The sequence below is a fragment of the Esox lucius genome, chromosome 8, assembly GCF_011004845.1.
Source record: "Esox lucius isolate fEsoLuc1 chromosome 8, fEsoLuc1.pri, whole genome shotgun sequence".
NCBI lineage: Eukaryota > Metazoa > Chordata > Actinopteri > Esociformes > Esocidae > Esox > Esox lucius.
This window is the reverse complement of record NC_047576.1, coordinates 32,611,892-32,636,686: the sequence shown is the minus strand read 5'-3', so window position 1 is coordinate 32,636,686 and position 24,795 is coordinate 32,611,892. Positions and strand designations below refer to the sequence as shown.

Here is a 24,795-nt window from a genome sequence, read left to right as displayed (position 1 = left end):
AGACAGCACAGGCGGTATGCTTTATGACACCACAGCCGAGGGGAAAGATACACCTGCTGCCTGTCTGTCTTCTGGACTGCTGAAGCACTTGCCACAACACACTATCTGCCGATAAATTGACTTGTATTAAATAGTAAGTATGGTACATAAATCTTTCTTTTTACAGTTTATACAGTTATGTGGGTGATATTATGATTGGGTTTTTGGTATCAAGGTTGGCATTGTGATGGTATGTTTTGCCCATGTGGAAAATACTAGTTTTATGTGATGTGTGATGTCATAGATGGGCGGTTGCGGTTCTGCACTGGGTAGTGGTGCTATGAAATGAAACAATTTGTACCCGGGCCGGGCGGATTGAAGAGGTAAGGAAGTAAGGGATATGTATTTATTTAAATGTGTTCTTGGCAAGCGAGGAAGATAACAATTATTTTCTTTCCATTGTGCATGTGCCTGCGTGCGTGTCTGTGCCATGCTTACGTTTTCGTTGCTGTAGACAGTGTGACGTGTGTCGGACTCCCCCTTCCCTCTTTGTCCCTCCTCCATAGTAGAATCAACCGAGCGCTATCAATCTGCTCGCATCCTGCTGCAAACCAGGATGAACCACCGGCACTGCAACCTTCACTTCACTTTCACGTTCATTTAACCCATCCATCTCTGCTCCCCTGGCCAGCCGCGGTCCATGCTTTGCCGGCCTGAGATGCGATTTTGCTCTCTGTTTTCCCGGAGATTATCAGTCCTTACTCCACACTGAGTATGCCCGAGACGGGGGCGACGGCAGCAGCCGCCGCTGCAGCTGCCAGTAGCAGCTCTTCCGAGAGCACTAGCGGCACCGAGAGCTCGCGCCACAGACACCGATCGCAAGGCGAAGGGGAGAAAACAGATCAATGTGCTGCCCCCTCGCAGCAAACTTCCTCTGGTGTACTGGGTGAGTTGCTCTTTCAAAAAGTAGGTTTGAATTTGGGGACCGATATTGAATGTGGCTATAATTGGAGTTGCGGGACAGGTGGATGTGACAGGAAAACGAAATGAGTATGGCATCACAATAAAGGACTGCTGCTGCACCATCTTTTGTCTTTTCAGACACAACCAGCTGGCTCGTATAGAAATTGTATATTGTTAGTAGGCCTTAATACATGTCTTTGTCCTTAAAGGTCACTGTTTCATCCTAGCCTTCTCCATATTAGTGTGCTGTATCCCTAACATGTGGGAGGTTTAGCCAGTAGGCTATCAAGCAACACCCCGGTTACTAGACTACGTATTCGGAGCATTGTAGCCTATAGGCTACAAAGCGTGCTTTAACTAAAACGCGTTTCCCACAATGACATGGAAGAATATTGGTTGCAGCTTGCCACCTTATATGAATAAACCGTTTATTTGATCTATGTAGTATCAATAGCATACTCATTGCCATTTATAAAAAAAATTTTGCGAAATCTGAAATTCTGCCTGTGTAATAAGGGACACCGGCCTTGCCTGCATGTAACAAACCCGAGCCGGGAATTCGAGGAACCGCATCAGCTGCGTCGGGTTGTTTTCATATTTGGGCAGAGGCCCCACAGAGAGGACAGGGCACAGACTTCATGCTTCACCCATGAGTTGTGGTGCCTTGTGCAACATTTTGCATTGTTGCCTTGCAGGCTTTCTGGTATAGAATAACCCAAATAATCAGCTGAGCATACTAAACGTTGTAGTTTCCTGATTTCGTTTTGTGGGGATCAATGGGATCAATGTGGGTGGATTGATTTCCTACCTGTTGGGCCCTGTCCGGGGCCTCCCCCGGGTAGGGCCACAGTGTCGCCGGACCCCCGTCTCAGTTCCAAGGTGTTACGCTGCTATATTATTGTGCTGGGGGATATGAGGAATGCACTTTCTAACTTTTCTCAGTCTCCTCCAGTTTTAAATTTTAGGAGGAGATGAGGTCCTGGTCCACACCTGCGGAGTACCTGGTTTTGGGTCACCCGTTGCTGTCCCTGTCCTTGTCCACCTGGTCATACTTTTTAGACCTAGTCTAGAATCAAATAGACTCTGGATTTAGCCCAGAGAAATGTATTTATTATTCTAATTGGACTCTTAATATCTCACCCGGCACAGCCAGAAGAGGACTGGTCACCCCTCTGAGCCTGGGTCCTTTCTAGGTTTCTTCCTTAAAATTCTGCCTTCTTAGGGAGTTTTTCCTAGCCACTGAAATCCAACACTACTGTTGTTTGCTCCTTGGGGTTTAAGGCTGGGTGTCTCTGTAAAGCACTTTGTGACAACTGCTGTTGTAAAAAGGGCTTTATAAATTTATTTGATTGATTGATTGATCAATTCTGGCTACATTTCACCAAATTTAGTTATAGCCGAGACTAGGAAGCATGTACACTCTAAAAACCTGTACTTAAATTTGTCCTTTTCAACTGCAGAACTTTGGAGGTCCTCTAATTTATACTTAAAATGAAAAAAAATTCTGGTAGAACATCAACATTTCCTTTAATAGAAGCCCAGTTTGTGTTAAGTCAAGACGCACATTTCTAAATTAGATGAACTTTGTATACCTTGGTTCAAGTTACAATGCAAACTGGGATTTCTATGAAGCAAAACATTTGTTTTTGCTTTTATTTAAAGTATTAACTTGGAGCACACAGCAGTTGTACGGGACAATATATTCGTTCTTAGAATTGCCATATTTGATCACTACTCAATTTAACATTGTAAAAAAAATATTAAAAATGTATCAAAACAAATTGTGATCAGCTACCAAATAATGATGGACTATGGAACAAACAATACACATGGCACACACCCAACATAGGCATTATGCATTTGGTATGGTATGTGTATGGATAGTTTTTGCAAGAAACTCTATTGGCAAGAACTCATGCAGATTACCCTTACAGTATGACTGAAAAAGCAGTGAGAAGCACATTTTGCAGTAGGCTGCAGGCTCTGTGCTCCGCTCCTTGGAGGCATTGAACATTTGTAGACCTTGCGACCACATGGCGCTCATCTTTCCTCCGATTGCTTATTCACCTCATGCTGTGTTCTGATGACCACTCTCGGCTAGCGTCTAACAAAGCATTTCTTTGAGCCAATCAGAAAACCAAAGAAGTCACTAGTAAATGTTAATGAAAGCAAGAAGGGTATTTTTTGTCTGTGTGCAAAACTGCCCAGCATTCCTTGCTGACAAGTAGGCAGTGTGAACCAAAATTGCTAATCACAATTCGGGGCAAATTGTGGTCGCGTCTGAGCGTAAACCAAGTGCCTATATGGTCCTTACCCCTAACAGATATGTGATCATTATGCAAATAATCCGCTGGGAATACTCCACGATAACCAATCACGGGGCGCCTGTCGTCTTTCTGGACAGTGTTGTGAAATCAATGTTGGATCTCAAATCGCCCCACCCCCCCTCTCCAGTCAAAGTTTTGTTAACAACAAATGACAGTTAAGGGCACTCATTCAGTGCTCAGGGGGTGCCGGATTTGTTTGGGATTAATGGGAATACATTGTAGTTTAATTAACCAAAGCTCTCTTGTCCACATTGTGTTTGTGGGAAGAAAGAAACAGAGAAGGTAAAACTTCTGTTTCCATTCTTCAAGACATGTAATGACAATGACATCAAATGATGTTTGTTCCATTGATAACCCCCCCCCCCCCCCCCCCCCCCCCCCCCACCCCCCCCCTCCCTCCCAACTTCAGCATATGCATACGCTTGGGACCCCTGTTCAGTTCCCTCCTCAAGCTTTTCTATTTTTTGGGTGTGCTTTTGTGTGTCATGGAGATGTAATGTTTTAACATCCAATCTCTTGCACAACCTGGTTACAAAATAACTGCTCATATCTTGTCAGTGTATCTAGATGCTTGAGTAGAACTTCTGCACTGGATGTACTTAAAATACGTTTATAAAATGTGCAAGCAGCTGACAGTGTAAGTGGATGGGCCTATGGGTTTTTCCTCCAACGGGTGTCTAGATGGAGGTGTAGAAGGCATTTTCGGTTGCTTGTATTTTTATTTAGACCTCATAAAGAAAGTCATTTATGTATTTGTTTGTCCCCAAAAATTTTACCAAAATCTGCTACAGCCCCCGATTTAGCTCTGAGCTCTCTGAATTAGTCCCCAATAAACACCCGCTCAGGTAGTATTTGTAGGTGTAGTTTGGCTTCCAAATGTCTCTCTGGTAGGAAAATGTTCAGGGAAGCAAGGAACCAGTGTACTTGACAATTAGAAAAGCAAATTTGTGATTTTACTGTCTCCATTAGTGACAGTACTGGTACGTGAGGTTTGGCACGAGTTGCTTAAACTGGACCCATACAAAGCTAGGCTGGATGATCTGGAGTCGCGTAGAGTCTCTCTGTAGTACAGTCAGACTTCCAAGCTGGCCATGGGTATATATCAGCATCAAGTCCTGAATTACATTTTATCTGCTTTAGACAAAAAGCAATGTTGTGTCTAGGTTCTCACTGACTTGACTCTGTCAGCCATTGTGTCTTTATCATCTACAAGCAAGCCTTGTTTAAAAACTATTTCTCTGACCATGTACAAAGCGTCACATCCGACCTCCAGACATGTGATTGTTTCTATGGGTGCTCCCCTTAGTTTGATTCTTGGGCCAACCCTATTCTTTGTGTATATTAGTGATGTTGCGCATGCTGCTACTAACTTCCTCATACTCCTTTATGCTGGCAACACTATTCTGTACACAGCTGGGCCCTCACTGAACACTGTGCTATTCGCCCAACAACCTAGCTTTAAAATCATCCAACATGCCTCCTTTGACCTTCATCTACTCCTCAATACCAAAAAACTAAATATATGCTCTTTAATCTGAGTCTAGCTCAATCTGTTTGCTCCCCAAACATCCTTGCCCCGAATGGGACCTAGTTGGAGTATGAAACTTACAAATATAATGTTTTTTGGGTTGACTGTTTACTCTCATTCAATACCCATATAACCCACCATTTAAAGTTAAATCGAGAATTGTTTTCTTGTTCCAAATTTAGGCCCATTAAGTATATACACTATTACACTGAACAAAATTATAAACGCAACACTTTTTGCCCCCATTTATCATGAGCTGAACTCAAAGATCTAAGACTTTATGTACACAAAAGGCCTATTTCTCTCATATTGTTCACAAATCTGTCTGAATCTGTGTTAGTGAGCACTTCTCCTTTGCTGAGATAATCCATCCACTTCACAGGTGTGGCATATCAAGATGCTGATTAGACAGCATCATTATTACACAGGTGTGCCTTAGGCTGGCCACAATAAAAGGCCACTCTAAAATGTGCAGTTTCACTGTATTGGGGAGGTCTGGGGGGGTCCGAAAACCAGTCAGTATCTGGTGTGACCACCATTTGCCTAAAGCAGTGCAACACATCTCCTTCGCATAGAGTTGATCAGGTTGTTGATTGTGGCCTGTGGAATGAATGGTCCACTCTTCTTCAATGGCTGTGCGAAGTTGCTGGATATTGGCAGGACCTGGAACATGCTGTCATATACGCCGATCCAGACAGAGCATCCCTAATATGCTCAATGGGTGACATGTCCGGTGAGTATGCTGGCCATGCAAGAACTGGGATGTTTACAGCTTCCAGGAATTGTATACAGATCCTTGCAACATGGGGTCGTGCATTATCATGCTGCAACATGAGGTGATGGTTGTGGATGAATGGCACAACAATGGGCCTCAGGATCTCGTCACGGTATCGCTGTGCATTCAAAATGCCATCAATAAAATGCACCTGTGTTCGTTGTACATAATGTACGCCTGCCCATACCATAACCCCACCGCCACCATGGGCCACTTGATCCACAACGTTGACATCAGCAAACCGCTTACATATACATGTCTGCCATCTGCCCTGTACAGTGAAAACCGGGATTCATCCGTGAAGAAAACACCTCTCCGAAGTGCTAGACACCATCAAATGTGAGCATTTGCCCACTCATTTCGGTTATGACGACGAACTGCAGTTAGGTTGAGTCCCCGATGAGGACGACGAGCATGCAGATGAGCTTCTCTGAGACGGTTTCTGACATTTTGTGCAGAAATTCTTTGGTTATGCAAACCGATATTTGCAACAGCTGTCCAGATGAATGGTCTCAGATGATCTTGGAGGTGAAGATGCTGGATGTGGAGGTCCCGGGCTGGTGTGGTTACACGTGGTCTGCGGTTGTGAGTCCGGTTGGATGTACCGCCAAATTCTCTGAAACGCCTTTGGAGATGGCTTATGCTAGGTAAATGAACATTCAATTAATTCCTGCAGTCAACATTCCAATTGCACGCTCCCTCAACTTGCGACATCTGTGGCATTGTGCTATGTGATGGAATTTCACATTTTATTGTGGCCAGCCTAAGGCACACCTGTGCAATAATCATGCTGTCTAATCAGCATCTTGATATGCCTCACCAGTGAGGTGGATGGATAATCTCGGCAAAGGTGAAGTGCTCACTAACACAGATTTAGACAGATTTGTGAACAATATTTGAGAGAAATAGGCCTTTTTTGTACATAGAGAGAGTCTTGGATCTTTGAGTTCAGCTCATGATAAGTGGGTGAAAAAAGTGTTGCATTTATAATTTTGTTCAGTGTATGTCCAATTGTTGCTCAGACAAACTCCATATTTTGATTAGTACCCAACATCTTTTATCACTGGTTCATGGATATGTAAATTGCGGTTTCCTGATTAGGAGTGATGAAACGTCATAAACTTGCAATCTACCACTCTGGTACTGAGGCAGGTTACCAGTCTACAAACATAGTAGATATGTCTTATATATGTATTGACCTATAATATAGTTATATTAAATGAAATGTTTCAGTCCACTAATAGTGACATTTGTATTGTGCATTCAGAAAATATTCAGACCCCTTCAGTCTTTCTTAAATTACAGCGTCAATCTCAGTTGGATTAAATGTATTGTTTTAACATGAATTTACCTACAGTAACCCATAATGACCAAGCAATTGTATTTTTAGATTTTTGCACAGTTATTTTTAAAAAGCTGATCACGTTTATAGAAGTATTTAGACCCATTCCCTCAGTACTTTGTTGAAGCACTTATGGCAGCAAAAGTGTTCTTGTGTATGACGCTACAAGCTTGGCACACCTGTATTAGGAGAGTTTCCTTTGCAGGTCCAGCCAAGCTCTGTCAGATTGGATAGTGAACGTTGCTGCACAGAAATGTTCAGGTGTCTCCAGAGATGTTTGTTTGAGCTGTGGCTGGGCCACTCAAGGACATTCACAGATTTGTCCCAAAGCCCCTCCTGTGTTGTTTTGGTCATTGTCCTGTTGGAAGGTGAACTTTCGCCCCAGTCTGAGGTCCTGAGTGTTCTGGAGAGCATTTTCATCAAGGATCTGTCTGTACTTTGCTCTATTAATCTTTCCCACAATCCTGACCACTCTTCAAGTCGCTGCCGCTGAAAAACATCCCCAAGCAAAAATCATTCAATCTTGGTTTCATCACACCAGAAAATCTTGACTCTCATTGTCTGAGAGTCCTTTAGTTGCCTTTTGGCAATCTCCAAGCAGGTTGTCATGTGCCATTTAGCATTTAAACATTGGTTTCCGTCTGGCCACTCAACCCTAAAGACCTGGTGGGGTGCTGCAGAGATAGTCGTCCTTCTAGAAGGTTCTCTCATCTCCACACAGGACTCTCGGTGCTGCAGAATTGTTTTGTTACCCTTCCGCAAATCTGTGCCTCTATGCTCTCTCGGCCCTATACGGACAATTCCTTCGACCTCACGTCTTGGTTTTTGTTGTGTATGTCCAAATAATGTCCAAATATATTCAATTAACCACATGTGGACTCCAGTGTAGAAACAGCCCAAGGATGATCAATGGAACAAGGATGTAATTTAACTCAATATTGTCATGGTGAATACTTGCGTAAAAAAGATTTTGGTTTGTCTTTATGAGGTATTGTGTGTAGATTGATGGGGGACAAAATCAGTTTAATCCATTTTAAAATTAGGTTGTAATGGAACCAGGGGTTTTCCTGGCTCAGAATTAGGCAAACGTGGTACCCCAAACACTGCTCACCCCCTGCACGCCCCTCTGTGTTATCCTTTACATAAAATCTGGCTACACAAAAACTATTTGTTCACTTGAGCAGCTACAGTAATGCAAATATATTTTTTATTTAAATATATATTTATTCCTTACAATAACATGTTACTTTTTATCCTGTTTTATTTATTTTAGTAACATTTTTTACCCTCTCATGTTTTTGCCGGATCGTGTAAGCGGAGCCGGCGTAGAAGAGCGAATGTCTCTTACTGAGTGACTGACTGACTGACTACCCCTTGTTAAATAGCGTAGTTGTTAGAGACGCGGACTATGGAACAACATCTCCCACGTTCGTCACCCGTCACAGTCCAAACTCATTATGCCTTAGGATTTGTTTGGGACAGACGAAAACTTTGCTGGCTACAACCTTCTGTAGCTACGTTATAGGAAGCCTAATAGGATAGACAAACACTTCGCTGGCAACACGATTCTCTTGTCTTTTCACTTGACGAAAAAGTAAGTTATCGTCACCTATATTGATAGATACTTTATCAATGTCATTCATGAATGGCTAATTAGCTGTTAAAACGGCTAGTGGCAAAGGAGGATTTGTTCAGGATAGACAAAAACTTTGCTGGCTACAACCTTCAGGAGCTACATTATGGGAAGCCTAAAACCAACTGTTTACTGTTATATTGTGACTATATCTGGTGTGAATTATGTATTAGGATTTGTTCAGGATAGACAAAAACTTTGCTGGCTACACAATTCTCTCATCTTTTCACTTGATGAAAAGTCGGTTATCGTCCCCTGTATTGATAGTTATTGTATCAATCTCATTCACGAATGGCTAATAAGCTGTTTAAACGGCCAGTGGCAAAAGTCATACAGTTCATAGATGCTATTTGTGATGGAGGTAAACTTAAGAAACGTTACTCAGTTTAACACAATGCTCCATGGTTTCTTGTTTTTCCTTCTCTTCTCCCTGTAGATGACTAGTAGATGACGTTTTATGGAATTTAAGTGTATCTAGCCTGTTTCTGCCTGACTGCTTTACTAAGTCCCCAATCACACTTGCTCCACAATGCTTCTCGTGTACAGAGCATTTAATTCCCTCTTCATTATGTTGGAGCCTCTCAAAAAATTTTGCCATTGAGTGTCCAAACCAATGGCTCTATGTTTATTAGGCTTGATGATCTAGGAATCACATAAAAAAAAAAATATCACTCATCAACTTTATAATTAATCACACTTAGGGCTGTCGCCATTATTACATAATTGCTTGATCGTGATTATTTGAGCCATATCACAATAATTTTTATGAAAATGATTTTTTTGCACAATATTTTCATTCCAAAATCATATATTTCCAATCTGAAAAATGAATTTTTACACCAATGTTAGAAATGTGTCAATAAACACCATGCAAAATGTCATTTTCCATCAGTAAGGATGTCTAGGGCATGGGTGCAGAAGAGCGTTTGACAGCTCTGCGGAAAGTTATAGGCTCAGATCATTTACTGAAACTGATTTGCTTCTAATTTCAATATGTTTAAAAGTAGTTTATAATTGTTTTGCACCTTTATGTAATTTCTCAACATTATTATTTAATAGACAGACGCCTTTCAGTCACGTATCTGTCATATCGGCTCTGATCTGGAAAATAATTAACAGGTGTAAAAGTGTGTGTAAAATAGTTTTGCTAATATTGTAAGCTAACTTTTGTCATTTCCTAATCAGATAATGCACATTAGAATGCATGGATATAAATATCTGTTGTCCCATTGCATAATAACATTTGAAAATAAAATGCATCGTTCTTGTACATATTGAATATTGAAACAAGTATTGCTATGTGAGGAAGGCTTTTTCAAATAACAAGGCTATAATGCTGCAGAGCGAGAGGTGAAATGTCACAACGCATTTTATTTGTGGTTTGTGGATTTGTGGTTGCGTTTTGTGAAACAAAACATTGATTAAGAGGTACAGTAGTTCCAAAGCCGAACACAACTGCACCGCCCTGAATGCATTTTTGTTTTAAGCTGAATGAAAGAGGTAAGCCCAATAATTTCGAGGAGGTGAATTGCCGGATTTCCACCAGAAAGTTTGCACTTAATAGCGCACACACCACAAACCTAAAGTACCATCTCTGGATCCATCAGGTGTATTTTTAGGCCTACAATATTATTAGGCTCAAACTATAATAGTGGCATACAATTTACAATATTTACAATTAAATCTTAAATTTATTTTAAATCAAGTATTTGTGCGACAATTAATCGTCAACTAAAATTTCATAATCGTGACAGCCCTAATCACAGTCATTATTATTGTTGTCTATTTTCATTGTTATACTACAGTGGGGAGAACAAGTATTTGATACACTGCCAATTTTGCAGGTTTTCCTACTTACAAAGCATGTAGAGGTCTGTAATTTCTTTATCATAGATACACTTCAACAGTGAGAGACGGAATAAAAAAAAAGAATCCAGAAAATCACATTGTATGATTTTTAAATAATTAATTAGCATTTTTTTGCATGACATAAGTATTTGTAATTCCGGCTCTCACAGACCTGTTAGTTTTTCTTTAAGAAGCCCTCCTGTTCTCCACTCATTACCTGTATTAACTGCACCTGTTTGAACTTGTTACCTGTATAAAAGACACCTGTCCACACACTCAATCAAACAGACTCCAACCTCTCAACAATGGCCAAGACTAGGGAGCTGTGTAAGGACATCAGGAATAAAATTGTAGACCTGCACAAGGCTGGGATGGGCTACAGGACAACAGGCAAGCAGCTTGGTGAGAAGGCAACAACTGTTGGCGCAATTATTAGAAAATGGAAGAAGTTCAAGATGACGGTCAATCTCCCTCTGTCTGGGGCTCCATGCAAGTTCTCACCTTGTGGGGCATCATTGATCATGAGGAAGGTGAGGGATCAGCCCAGAACTACACGGCAGGACCTGGTCAATGACCTGAAGAGAGCTGGGACCACAGTCCCAAAGAAAACCATTAGTAACACACTACGCCGTCATGGATTAAAATCCTGCAGCGCACGCAAGGTCCCCCTGCTCAAGCCAGTTCATGTCCAGGCCCGTCTGAATTTTGCCAATGACCATCTGGATGATCCAGAGGAGGAATGGGAGAAGGTCATGTGGTCTGATGAGACAAAAATATAGCTTTTTGGTCTAAACTCCACTCACCATGTTTGGAGGAAGAAGAAGGATGAGTACCGACCCAAGAACACCATCCCAACCGTGAAGCATGGAGGTGGAAACAATATTCTTTGGGGATGCTTTTCTGCAAAGGGGACAGGACGACTGCACCGTATTGAGGGGAGGATGGATTGGGCCATGTATCGCGAGACCTTGGCCAACAACCTCCTTCCCTCGGTAAGAGCATTGAAGATGGGTGGTTGGGGTCTTCCTGGGTGACAACGACCCGAAACACACAGCCAGGGCAACTAAGGAGTGGCTCCGTAAGAAGTTTCTCCAGGTCCTCGAGTGGCCTAGCCAGTCTCCAGACCTGAACCCAATAGAAAATCTTTGGAAGGAGCTGAAAGTCCGTATTGCCCAGCGACAGCCCCGAAACCTGAAGGATTTGGAGAAGGTCTGTATGGAGGAGTGGGCCAAAATTCCGGCTGCAGTGTGTGCAAACCTGGTCAAGAACTACCGGAAATGTATGATCTCTGGTATTGCAAACAAAGATTTCTGTACCAAATATTAAGTTCTGCTTTTCTGATGTATCAAATACTTATGTCATGCAATAAAATGCAATGAATTACTTAAAAATCAAACAATGTGATTTTCTGTATTTTTGTTTTAGATTCCGTCACTCACAGTTGAAGAGTACCTATGATAATAATTACAGACTTCTACATGCTTTGTAAGTTGGAAAACCTGCAATATCAGCAGTGTATCAAATACTTGTTCTCCCCACTGTATGTACCTATGTAGGTAGGTACATAGCATAACAACGAAAATAGTTAATTTGGCATAAAAACGCAACAGAGTTGCGTTGTTTTTTTCACCCTCCTTTCCTTGATGCTTCAACGTTTACCGCCTTCTTGTGACTCCCTTCAGTTGTACTTGGCTCTGCTGCTTGTGCTCATCCAGCGTCTTCACCTTCATATATATTGTTAGTGACTTAAATACAGTTGTGCAGAGAAGTTTGCATTCCCTAGCAGATATTTTGAAATATTTGCTTTGATTTTGAAAATATGACTGATCATGCAAAAAAACCTGTAATTTACTTAAGGATAGTGATCATATGAAGCCATTTATTATCACAGTTGTTTGGCTCTTTTTTAAATCACAATGATAACAGAAATTACCTAAATGGCCCTGATGAAGTTCACATACCCTTGAATGTTTGGCCTTGTAACAGACACTCAAGGTGACACACACAGGTGAAAATAGCAATTAAAGGTGAATTTCCCACACCTGTGGCTTATTAAATTGCTGTGTCTGTTTATAAATAGTCAATGAGTCAATGTCACATGGATGCACTAAGCAGGCTAGATACTGAGCCATGGGGAGCAGAAAAGAACTGTCAAAAGACCTGCGTAACAAGGTAATGGAACTTTATAAAAATGGAAAAGGGTATAAAAACATATCCAAAGCCTTTCAAATGCCAGTCAGTACTGTTCAATCACTTATTAAGAATTGGAAAATTCTGTAATCTCTTGATACCATGCCAAGGTCAGGTAGACCAAGAAAGATTTCAGCCAAAACTCGGGATACAAAGACAAACCTACAGGTAATCTCAAGAGAAATACAGGCTGCTCTGGAAAAAGACTGTGTGGTTGTTTCAAGGAGCATAATAAGACGATTCTTGAACAAAATGAGCTGCATGGTGGAGTTGCCAGAAAGAAGTCTTTACTGCACCAATTCCACAAAAACGCCTGGTTACAATATGCCCGACAACACCTTGACACGCCTCTGTAATTTGGAGTGATGAGACCAAAATATAGCTTTATGGTCACAACCATATGTTTGGGGACTGTGAAGCATGGTGGTGGCTCACTGATGTTTTGGGGGTGTGTGATCTCTAAAGGCACGGGGAATCTTGTGAACATTTATGACAAGATGAATGCAGCATGTTATCAGAAAATACTGGCAATTTGCATTCTGCCTGCACGAAAGCTGCACATGGGATGCTCTTGGACTTTCCAGTACGACAATGATCCTAAGCATAAGGCCATGTTGACCCTCCAGTGGTTACAGCAGAAAAAGGTGAAGGTTTTGGAGTGGCCATCACATTATCCTGACTTTAATATCATGGAACCACTCTGGGGAGATCTCAAAGACGACCAAAGAATTTGCATGACCTGGAGGCATTTTGCCACGACGAATGGGCAGCTATACCACCTGCAAGAATTTGGGGCCTCATAGTCAACTATTACAAAAGACTGCACAATGTCATTGATGCTAAAGGGGGCAATACATAGTATTAAAACTAAGGGTCTGCAAACTTTTGTACAGAGGTCAGTTCATTTTTGTATTTGTTCCCATCTTTTGTTTTATGATTGTGCCAGTTGAATGTGAATCCCATAAGAAATAAAAGACATGTTTTGCCTGCTTACTCATGTTTTCTTTACAAATGGTACATATATTACCAATTCTCCAAGGATATGCAAACTTTTGAGCAGAACTGTATGTTAATTGCATATTTTTTACATTGTATATTGCATATACAGTTATGTCCGGAAATAATTGGACGCTGACACAGGTTTTGTTATTTTGGCTGTTTACCAAAATATAAATAAGGTTAACTTGAATATACAGTTGAATAATGATTATGGGCTTAAATTGCAGTCTCTCAGCTTTAATTTGAGGGCATTCACATCCACATTGGAGGAAGGGTTTAGGAATCACAGCTCTTTAATATGTAGCCCCCTCTTTTTCAAGGGACCAAAAGTAATTGGACAATTGACTCAAAAGCTGTTTCATGGACAGGTGTGGGCTATTCCTTTGTTATTTCTTCATCAATTAAGCAGGGAAAATGTCTGGAGTTTATTCCAGGTGTGGCATTTGCATTTGGAAGCTGTTGCTGTGAACCCACAAAGTGCGGTCAAAGGAGCTCTCGATGCAAGTGAAACAGGCCATCTTTCGGCTGCAAAAAAAATAAAAAATCCATCAGTCAGATAGCAGGAACGTTTGGAGTGGCCATATCAACAGTTTGGTACATACCAAGAAAAAAATAATGCATGGGTGAGCTCTGCAACACAAAAAAGGCCTGGACGTCCATGGAAGACAACAGTCATGGATGATGGTAGGATCCTTTCCATGGTAAAGAAAAACCCCTTCACAACATCCAGTCAAGTGAAGAGCACTCTCCAGGAGGTAGGCATATCATTATTCAAATCTACCATAAAGAGAAGACTTTACGAGAGCAAATACAAAAGGGTTCACCACAAGGTGCAAACCATTCATAAGCCTCAAGAATAGAAAGGCTAGATTAGATTTTGCCAACAGATAACTAAAAAAGCCAGCCCAGTTCTGGAACAGCATTCTTTGGACAGATAAAATTAAGATTAACCTGTACAAGAATGATGGGAAGAAAAATGTATGGAGAAGGCTTGGAATGGTTCATGATCCGAAGCATACCACATCACCTGTAAAACATGGTGGAGGCAGTATGATGGCATGGCCATGTATGGCTTCCAATGGCACTGGGTCAATAGTATTTATTTATGGTGTGACAGAAGACAGAAGCAGCCGGATGAATTCTGAAGTGTATAGGGATATATTCTCTGCACAGATTTAGCCAATTTCAGCGAAGTTGATTGGACGGCGCTTCACTTCACAATGTGGACAGTTACCATGACCCAAAATGGTTGCAATTCCTAAACGTTTCATACAATATTTTTGTTCAATCCATTGTATTAAAGCTGAAAGTCTACTCTTCAATTGCATCTCAGTTGTTTCATTTCAAATCTATTGCGGTGGCGTAAATTATCAATCAATCAATCAATCAAATTTATTTATAAAGCCCTTTTTACAACAGCAGTTGTCACAAAGTGCTTTACAGAGACACCCGGCCTTAAACCCCAAGGAGCAAACAACAGTAGTGTTGAATTTCAGTGGCTAGGAAAAATTCCCTAAGAAGGTCGAATTTTAGGAAGAAACCTAGAAAGGACCCAGGCTCAGAGGGGTGACCAGTCCTCTTCTGGCTGTGCCGGGTGAGATATTAAGAGTCCAATTGGAATAATAAAAACATTTCTCTGGGCTAAATCCAGAGTCTATTTGATTTTAGACTAGGTCAGATGGACAAGGACAGGGACAGCAACGGGCCCCCCAAACCAGGTACTCCGCAGGTGTGGACCAGGACCTCATCTCCTTCTAAAATTTAAAACTGGTGGAGACTGAGAAAAGTTAGTAGTACATCCCTCATATCCCCCAACACAATAATATAGCAGCGTAACACCTTGGAACTGAGACGGGGGTCCGGTGACACTGTGGCCCTACCCAGGGAAGGCCCCGGACAGGGCCCAACAGGCAGGAAATCAATCCATTATGAAAATGGTGTCCAAATATATAATAACTGTATATTGTTTTTGGTAACAGTACATACCTTAATCTGATTGTCTTTTCACCGGTCATCTTCGTTTGTCTTGCAAAAACTCTTTTTTAAAATTTTTTTATCTTTGATTCTAGACTACAAGTATTCATCTGAAACGTAAAGAAATATCATGCTGATTGGATGTACTTTAGGGGGTTATTAAGTTTTATAATTGTTTTTACATGCTTGTGAAAAAGAAGAACGAAGAACACTTGTTTTTCCGACGTTCCTCATCTCCACAATGTCAGGACTGTCGTGGTCCTTCATGCAGTGTTGCCAGATCTCATTGACCGTAATCCCACAAATCTTTGGCGGACTCCAGAAATAAAGATTTAACACACATTTTTCTATACTATACTATCTGTAAATTGACCCACAGTCGCCTTTTAGTTTTGAATGCAGGAAAAACCCTGGAAGGGTTCTTTATACATTTCAAATGCACTGTATAAAAAGGCGAAGGTTAATAAATAGAATACACTACATCAGTAACCTTAAATAGAAAATGAAGGTAGAAGGTATTGGAAATGCATCTATCTGTATATTATCGTCTGTATTCCATAGTTGGTTTATGGGGAGAAAAAATGATTGAAGATTTTCACACCTGTCAGCTGCTGTCAACGCCACATTGCATGTTAAGTTATGTTTCCCCTTTAGTCCTGCTGTTCTGTTTCATGCTGGCAAGGAGGTTATGATTGGATGTTTCTTCTCAAGATTGTCACCATGTCTTCCTAATCCATTTTCCATTTTCCTTAAGTAGTTTTGCTTAAGTAGTTCAGCCACCATTCATTCCCCTTATCAAAGTCCCTTCCTTCATCCCACATATTAATTACATATCCATCATAGAACATGGTAATCTTGGTAAGCTGCATCGAAATTACACCTTATTCCCTATACGTTCACTCATTTTAACCATATGGGCCTTGGACAAAATTAGTAGGGCAACAAGATAAGATACAGTATAGACTGACAGTTTCTGTTCAGACTTCTCAAGATAAGATACAGTTACAGTATTGACTGAAAGTCTATAGACTACTGTAGTGAAGGTAAGATACCCTGATGTTACTACTTACTGTATCATGGGTTAATGATCAGTCCTCATATAACCTGAACTTGGCATTACTTTGGTTGGATGGGAAGAGGATCCATTTAAGAAAAGTGAAAGCCAATAAAATATTTCTGCTGAGTTTCTCTAAACTGGTAGAAGACAATGTTTGTTGTCCCACAGAAATAAAATTGGGGAGGGGACCATGAATCTGTATGTGCATTCATCTTGCAAACCACACAATGTCAGATACCACAGGCAAGATTTTAACTAAACTTTAAATTGATGTCTAGAATTTACTAAATTATACTGATAGGCCCAAGAGGGAAGTCCATCATTCATGCTGGACAACTAATATAATGTTGAACTGTGCTTATAAACAGTATTTATCATATAATTCCCAACAGGTTTCATGTGTCCTGTCATAGATGTCCAGGCACTGATCTCAGCTGTGCTAGTCCTCAAGTAAAGGCACAAATAATGAATGCTCTTGGAAAACAGTTATAAGAGACTAAAGCACAAGAGTTGATCAGATCATGTTATGTATTTGAGGGAAGTCACTCTTCGACTGTAACTCAGAAACTTGTACAGCTTATGGATTTATTCTAGGATCATGGTTAGAGAAAAGGTATGAGGGGTTCCATTTATGTCTCTAAACAGAGTTCCTTTTCTTCAAAGCTCAGCATAAAAGCACTTCTCCTTGTGCAATAATGCATGAGTGAAACGTTTTAAGCAGGGTTGTGCACTCTGCACACATCTCTTCCACACATCCTTGAAACTGTCAGGGATTTCAATTTATCTCTGTATGTCTTTCTATAACCCTCTGTAAAAAGTCCTCCACTGTGCTTAAAGCAGATTTAGACCATATAGGTCCAATGTTACACAGGTTGGTTAAACTAGACACAAAAGCTAAAGGCAAAAGCATCAAATTCACCAACCTGGTTGTAGAAGAAGCAATAAGAAGAACGTTTTACAGAAGACATTGCAGCAGACATTTTATTACAGCTTATTTTGTTCAGTTCTATTCTAATATGATCAGTTCTGTTCTTTTCAATTTGATTCAGTTCTGGCAGATCCTATTATATTCTAAATATTCTTCTTTCATAGCACCATACTGTAGCACTAGAATATGGGGCAGTATAAGCCGCTTTAGCTTTGTTCAGAGCAGCCTGTATTGGGTTGACAAATCTTGCTTATTGTGTTCTCCATAACTGTTGTATCATCTTCCAGGATACTGCTGAGCTGCACATTTCAGTAGTGTACTGAAAAAATGAGTGTGTGTGTGTGTGTGTGTGTGTGTGTGTGGTGACCTTGCTGCGAGTAATCAGATAGTTGTCTGAGCTGTAACCGTAATATATGACCAATGCGCTGTGACCTGGCCTCTAATGCAGAGTATTTCATAACCCCGCCACACAGTGCAGATACGTCTGACAGGGATTTCATTTGTCGTCTAATAAGTCTATCATGCTTCAAGTCAGCTTCGATATGCGTCAGTGTTTTCGTGGTTTATGACAGGGAGCACAATTTCTTTAATATAATGTGGCGGTGCCAAAATGACACAGTTCACATTAGTTTGTTACAGACAGAGACAGTCTTGTAGATTTCAAACACGGAAGGACATTGAGAATATTTATAAAGACTGGGTAGATTAAGGATAGCTATTACTGTGAAGGTGTACATATGTAGGGACCTGGTGGGGCCTTCCAGCATCTTCTGCCTAAACATGCCCATTCTCTTAAATTACTTTGTTCTGGGATGTTCTTTCAGAGATGGGAAGTACAAGAAGGGCACTAGTCATGCATTTATTTCGTCAGTCTTGGGTTCAAATCCAGTCAGTCTGCCGAACAATCATAGTCTCTCAAAAGTCTCTGGTTACACATTTGACTGACCTGTGGATGAATGCCTAAATGTTTTTCTAGACATTAGAAATGTGTGCATTTCATCTACGAACATCAAGCATTGCCACCACAATGGCCGTTGAATTTCCTGCCCGAGCATGTCACACTGTGATTGCTGCCTGCAGAGTCAACACCACTGTACTTGTAACAGATTGCATTCCTCAGGGAAACTGTTCCCTCTCCTTTATCCTCCCTGTGTACTTGGGTGGGAGGGGGGGTGTAGTTGCCAAGCAAGACTAGTATAGAAGTACAATGACCATGGAGCCATAGAGAGGAAGGCTGTTTTTAGCCTCAGTCATGACATGGGGAATAGCTCTGTATCAGCTCCTCTGTACCCTTTGCCGAAGGGCTTTCTAGCTAACCTACAGGGGAAAGGAATACTTTCTGGTCCATTTTAGTAATTCAGCAGTAGGTCATCGCAGTCTTCCTTCTTTCCCCTAATTGGTTATTGGTCAAATAAAGTTTCTGTTCTGAATATGTTGATATCCTCTTAATTATTGCTCTTGCACATACAGTTGCCTCTGCAACCCTTATTTGGTTGATATCTCAAACTGTACTCACTGCTGTTAGTGTCTCTTACACGTGAAGTAGTTTCACTGCAGTGACTCAGTCACTGGTGCTTCCTGCCTAAGTGGCTGTAATGTCTTGAGTTAACTTCAACTGGTCCAATTTGATTTAAGTGAATTCGTAGAATCCTCTAAAGCACGATTCTCTGATGCACTGTGATACCCATGTATCATCTGCCCGTCAGTACATGAAGGATTGTACTTACTAAATTCTATGTCTGATATGTTGTAATATTTACAGTAGATCATGTGTTCCTATATGTTATCAATTCTGTTATGCTGTCATTATTTCATTAGTGAAACGCAGTGTTTCCCCTACTTTTGCCGACACGCCAGCAACAATGACACAAAAGGTTTGATGGGTGAAATGCAAAAACGTCCTCTCTGTGCACTCTTGCTTGTCAACTTTATTTTCTTAACAATATTTGACAATGGTGTCTTAATGTCATTCCCTTATAACCTAAATACTCCCCCTCAATTAACCATTTTCTAAAACTGTTCATAAATTGCATTCCAGTCTCCTAATAGCCACTAGCTACTAACTAATGAGGCAATATGAATTCCATGTACAGGAAATTACTGTGTGTTGTGTTGGGGTTTAAAGAGGGGATAGAAAATATAGTTTTGCTGGATGTAGCAGACAGTGCCCCATGAATTCACATTATATTTGTAATTTTACAAACTGTTCTGAGAATTTTGTAAAATACATTCACGCAAAATGTATCCCTTGTACATTATATGGGGGGGGGGGGGGGTTATTGTATGGTTGGATTTATAACACAGTCCCTCTTCAAAGCTAATGAGTACAAGCAAATTAACAACACTAAAAACAACAAAATAGAATTTTGTTATAGATTGCTCCAATAAATTAAGGGATCACTTAAAACACTTAAATCCCACATCGGATCTCGATGATCAAAATATATTAAAGATCACAATCTTTACTGTACATTGAGTAATTTCTTGAGAACAAAATGGCGTAATAACGGTCAATGGAAACCAAAATCTCTAACCGATTGAGGACTGGATTCTAACTCACACAAAAATCAAAGTAAACAGTTGAAATCAAAGGCTGTTCCAACTTGTGTGAATTTCATCACGGTGACTCAGTAGTGTGTATGGCCCCCACAAGCTTGTATGCACTCTCGACAATTTCTGGGCATGCTCCTGATGAGACTGAGGTGTCCTGGGGGATCTCCTCCCAGACCTGGATCAGGGCATTAGTGAAATCCTGGACAGTCTGTGGCGCTACTTGGAGGTGTCGGATGTTCCAGAGGTTCTCAATTGGATTCAGGTCTGGGGAACATGAGGGCCAGTCAATGGCGTCAATGCCTTCGTCATCCAGGAACTGTCTACACACTCTGGCCACATGAGGCTGGGTATTGTCTTGCACCAGGAGGATCCCAAGGCCCACTGCACCAGGTCTGTGCGACCCTCCAAGGGTATGCCTCCCCAGACCATCACTGACCCACTGTCAATCCAGTCATGCTGGATGATATTGCAGGCAGCAAAATGTTTACCATCACGTCTCCAGACTCTCATGTCTGTCAGGTGCTTTGTGTGAACCTGCTCTCATTTGAGAAGAGAACGGGGCGTCAGTGGTGGATCTGCACATTCTGGTGTTCTCTGGCGAATGCCAATTGAGCTGCATGGTGCAGGGCTGTGAGCAGAGGTCCCACTAGAGGATGTCGGGCCCTCATGCCACCATCATGGAGTCAGTTTGGTCAGAAACAGGCACACCAGTAGCCTGCTGGTGGTAATTTTGTAGGACTCTGGCAGTACTCCTCCTGTTCCTCCTTTCACAAAGAAGCAGATACCGGTCCTGCTGTTCGATTGATGCCCTTCTACAGCCCTGTCCAGCTCTCCTTGTGTAATTGCCCAGCTCCTGGTATCTCCTCCATGCCCTTGAGACTGTACTGGGAGACACAGCAAATGTTCTTGCGACGGCATGTATGAATGTGCCATCCTGGAGGAGCTGGACTACCTGTGCAACTTGAATGGGCTGCAGGTACCATCTCATGCTACCAGTAGTGACAAGGACAGTAGCAAAATGCAAAACTGGAGAGTACAATTGTCTGTGGCCACCGCCTGCAAAACCATTTCCTTTTTGGAGGTTGTCTTGCTGTTGCCCCTCCAGTGCACCTATTGTCACTTTTATTTGCACAGGTGACATTGATTCACAGTTGCTTATGCTTCCTAACTGGACAGATTGATATTCCTGAAGTTTAACTGACTTGGTGTTATACTGATTACAGGTTGCCTTAATATTTTTTAGCAGTGTATTAGATTCTGTTCTCTACATTATCTTAGTTAAGCTCTAACCATTCCTCAATTTGCTCCACCTTATAATATTCTTTACCTTATTTAAAGCATTATGTAAGCAGTAATTTGTTTTATTTATTGTTTTCCCCACATAGTTTTTCCTTTGAAAATGTACACAATACAGACTATGTATACACACCGCATACTTTCATTTTAAAGGCAAAATAAAATAAATCTGAGGTCTTATTGTTGCTGCCAAATCTCTAATGTTGCCTGCAAGACGCTAATCTGTGGTAGCCGATTGTAGCCACTTAATGGCAGTTCAACACAAACTTGCGTGTGCACAGACATTGCCAGTTACGTTTCTCTGAACTCACTCGCTAGCTTGATACTCAGAACGTCGGGTGCTGAAAGCTGTGGCTCTGTTCTGATGCTCATGCGATAGTATACAGTGCAATGGTAAACTTTGTTTCCGTTTGGATTTATTTATTTATTTCATAAAAATATTCATTTTTTTGTGGTGGTGCATTACAATTTAGCAGTGGCGGGGCGCCACTGTTATTACAATAAGAGGGAAACACTGAAGAAAAAACAATTAAGTAGATTACAACTTAATACCTAGAATGCAACACTTCATGTACTGTGCCAAACACTAGAATACAACCCTTCATGTACTGTTTTTACTGCTAGAGTACAACCCTCCATGTACTGTATCTAACAATATAAAATTTCCCTCCATGTACCGTATCAAACAATAGAAAACAACCCTCCGTGTACTGTCTCAAACACTAGAATACTACTAGGCACTAGAATAGCAGTGATGAAAGCTGTGACCAGCAACTCACTGAGTGATATAAGGTCCCTGTCGCATTATTATTGACTTCCTGACAGGATTCACATGTCGTTACTGAGGTCTGTACTGTAATGGGGATCTGGCTCAGGTTAGGGTTGCTGGATATTCAGTGTTGTTAATATTTGAATGTGTAATAGAGTGGGGGTAAATTAAAGAGGGAATTAGGCTTAGAATGACTTTCTATAAATAGATAGTCTATTATCATTAGTGTGGTTGTAGTATGGAGATGAGCATTGCTCCAAGCACTGCAGCGATTTGGCCATCCTTACCCCATTCATCAGGAGGGAGAAATTGACACGTTCGCTCTTGTCTCAGACATGGGGTCTATTTCTAATTTGGATTAAGGTACAAGTATATCATACTGGTATATCATAACTAGTATATCATTTCATCACTGATCTACCATATTACATTGCATCCTAGTAAAAAAGCCCTCCGTGATCTGATTTCAAGAGCCAATGGCTACCCATAAAAATATGCAGTCTAAATACGGTAAAGGGTTAATGTAAATGAGAAAACAGTTACTGGTATGGGATTCCTTGTTGACATTGTTAAGATAGAAATGGATATGTTTAAATAAGGCACACACAATACTAATTTTGCTCCATGTGTTGCTAATAAGTGATATTTTTGATAATTTATGCAAATATAGTATTATACCATTTTAGGTAGCCTAATTGCTCCTTAAAATTGAAACTGCTTTAAATCCCTTATTTCCTAAAATGGCTGGTTATGTCAAAGAGTGTCAGTCTGAAGTGGGTCAGTGCCGCTAATGCCCTTTCTCTCTCTCAGCACCTTAAACATTTATGCGGGTCTGTTTCACTTAAAGATTGCTTGATTTAGGTTTAGGAAGTCCAGATCACATTCTTGAACATCACAGAAACTTTTTCTTTCTTTTGCATTCTGTAAATGTCCACTCTCCAGCCCATTAAGGTCCCAATATTGAGACTGAGTAGTTCAGACCCCACCCATCTGGTTATCTCCCCCAGTAATTTGTCTAGAAGTACATAACGTCTCCTAATAGAACAGAAAATAAGGCTACACCTTTAAAAACCTGAATGGCCTGGCACTGTCCTTTTGCACTGTGCAATGTGGTACCCTTTTATTTGCTGTGGTCATTAGAGGACATTCCTCTTGTATTTGGGTCGTTTGCTGTGATCACTAGAACAAGGCACTCCATTGGAGTTGGACATACAAAAGCTGCTATTCATTAACTGTTTTCTGAGACACTTGCTTATTCATAATTGATTATCCCCATCAAAATGACCAGTTCAGCCAGTTAGATAACCAGCGTTCTATGAATCTGGGTCTGTATGGAGTTAGATGAAAAGGCACTCCAAACTGGCACTCTTTCATGATTGTTACCTGGGTGAATCGTAGGCATTGTTGCACTGGCACTTTACTGTTCAGAGTCCTACTTTTCATGCAGCTCTGTACTTATGGATCTATCAAACTCATCCTCACATAGTGTTTTATATAGTGTTGGTGATCACACCCTCATGTTTTTAAGATCAAATATATAGGGTTTTTCCTGCATTAAAAACTCCACAGGCTTCCCAAAATCTCGCACTACCTCTGTGTTGGCATGGTAAAACATACATAAAATACCAGCAAAATACTGCAGCAAATGTGATTGTAGGGGGAAACCTTCTCCATATTGGCAGTGTTGCCAGATTGGGAGGTTTCCTCCCCCAATTGGGCTATTTTTAATGGGGTGGGGCGGGTCAATATACAGACAGTATAGGAAAAAAATGCGTTAGACTTTATAATGTATTTTCTGGAGTCTGCGAGGGATTTGGCAGTTCACTGTAAATAAAATCTTGTGACCTTGGATAGAGGATCACACCGGTCACACCGGACATCAAGGAGATGGCCTCAAATCTGAGGCCAAAAAAATATTGCCAAACACAGAAGAATAATGTCAATTACTATTAGAAAATAGTATAGAAATATTATTGTGATTTAAATCCTTTATATTATAAAACTGTAGAATTGAAGAAAACGCAATAACTAATCATTTGACACCAACATGTCGGCACTCATGTACGTAAGTGTGCTCTTAAGTGTGCATAGATTCTGTTCTTACCTCAGAACAAATCTGAAGTAAGGAAAGATTGGTGAGTGTCAGAATCTTTGTGTAAACTGTGTAAGTGGGTTATAAGAAGGAATTTCTTCTTAAGAACAGTTGGTGAATGAGGCCCAATGTGATAGAGGCTTAGTAAAGCAGCCAAGCAAAAACTATAGGCTGGATGCCCTTAAATCCCATAAAATGTTTACTAGTCATTGACAGGCAGAGGAGAATGAAAAACACAAGGGAGTAAAAACCTACATATGTGTATATATATATACACATACAATGGGGAGAACAAGTACAGTCGTATGAAAAAGTTTCAGCACCCCTGACAATTTCCATGATTTTCATTTATAAATAATTGGGTGTTTGGATCAGCAATTTCATTTTGATCTATTAAATAATTGATGGACACAGTAATATTTCAGTAGTGAAATTAGGTTTATCGGATGAACAGAAAATGTGCAATATGCATCAAAATGAAATTAGACAGGTGCATAAATTTGGGCATCCCAACTGAAAAATCACATCAATATTTAGTAGAG

General features: G+C 40.8%; 1 protein-coding gene across 2 annotated transcripts in view; it reads left to right on the top strand.

The window, feature by feature from the left end:
• The first annotated feature begins 559 nt into the window (after positions 1–559).
• Positions 560–24,795, top strand: part of ano8b (anoctamin 8b) — a 67,803-nt gene continuing 43,567 nt past the window's right edge. The window contains exon 1 of one of the 2 annotated variants that reach the window (XM_029121632.2): positions 560–925. In XM_029121632.2, the coding sequence (XP_028977465.1) occupies positions 754–925 (172 nt within the window). In that variant the 5' untranslated portion in view covers positions 560–753. The remainder of the gene's footprint in view (positions 926–24,795) is intronic. The other variant, XM_029121631.2, reaches the window with a different exon arrangement.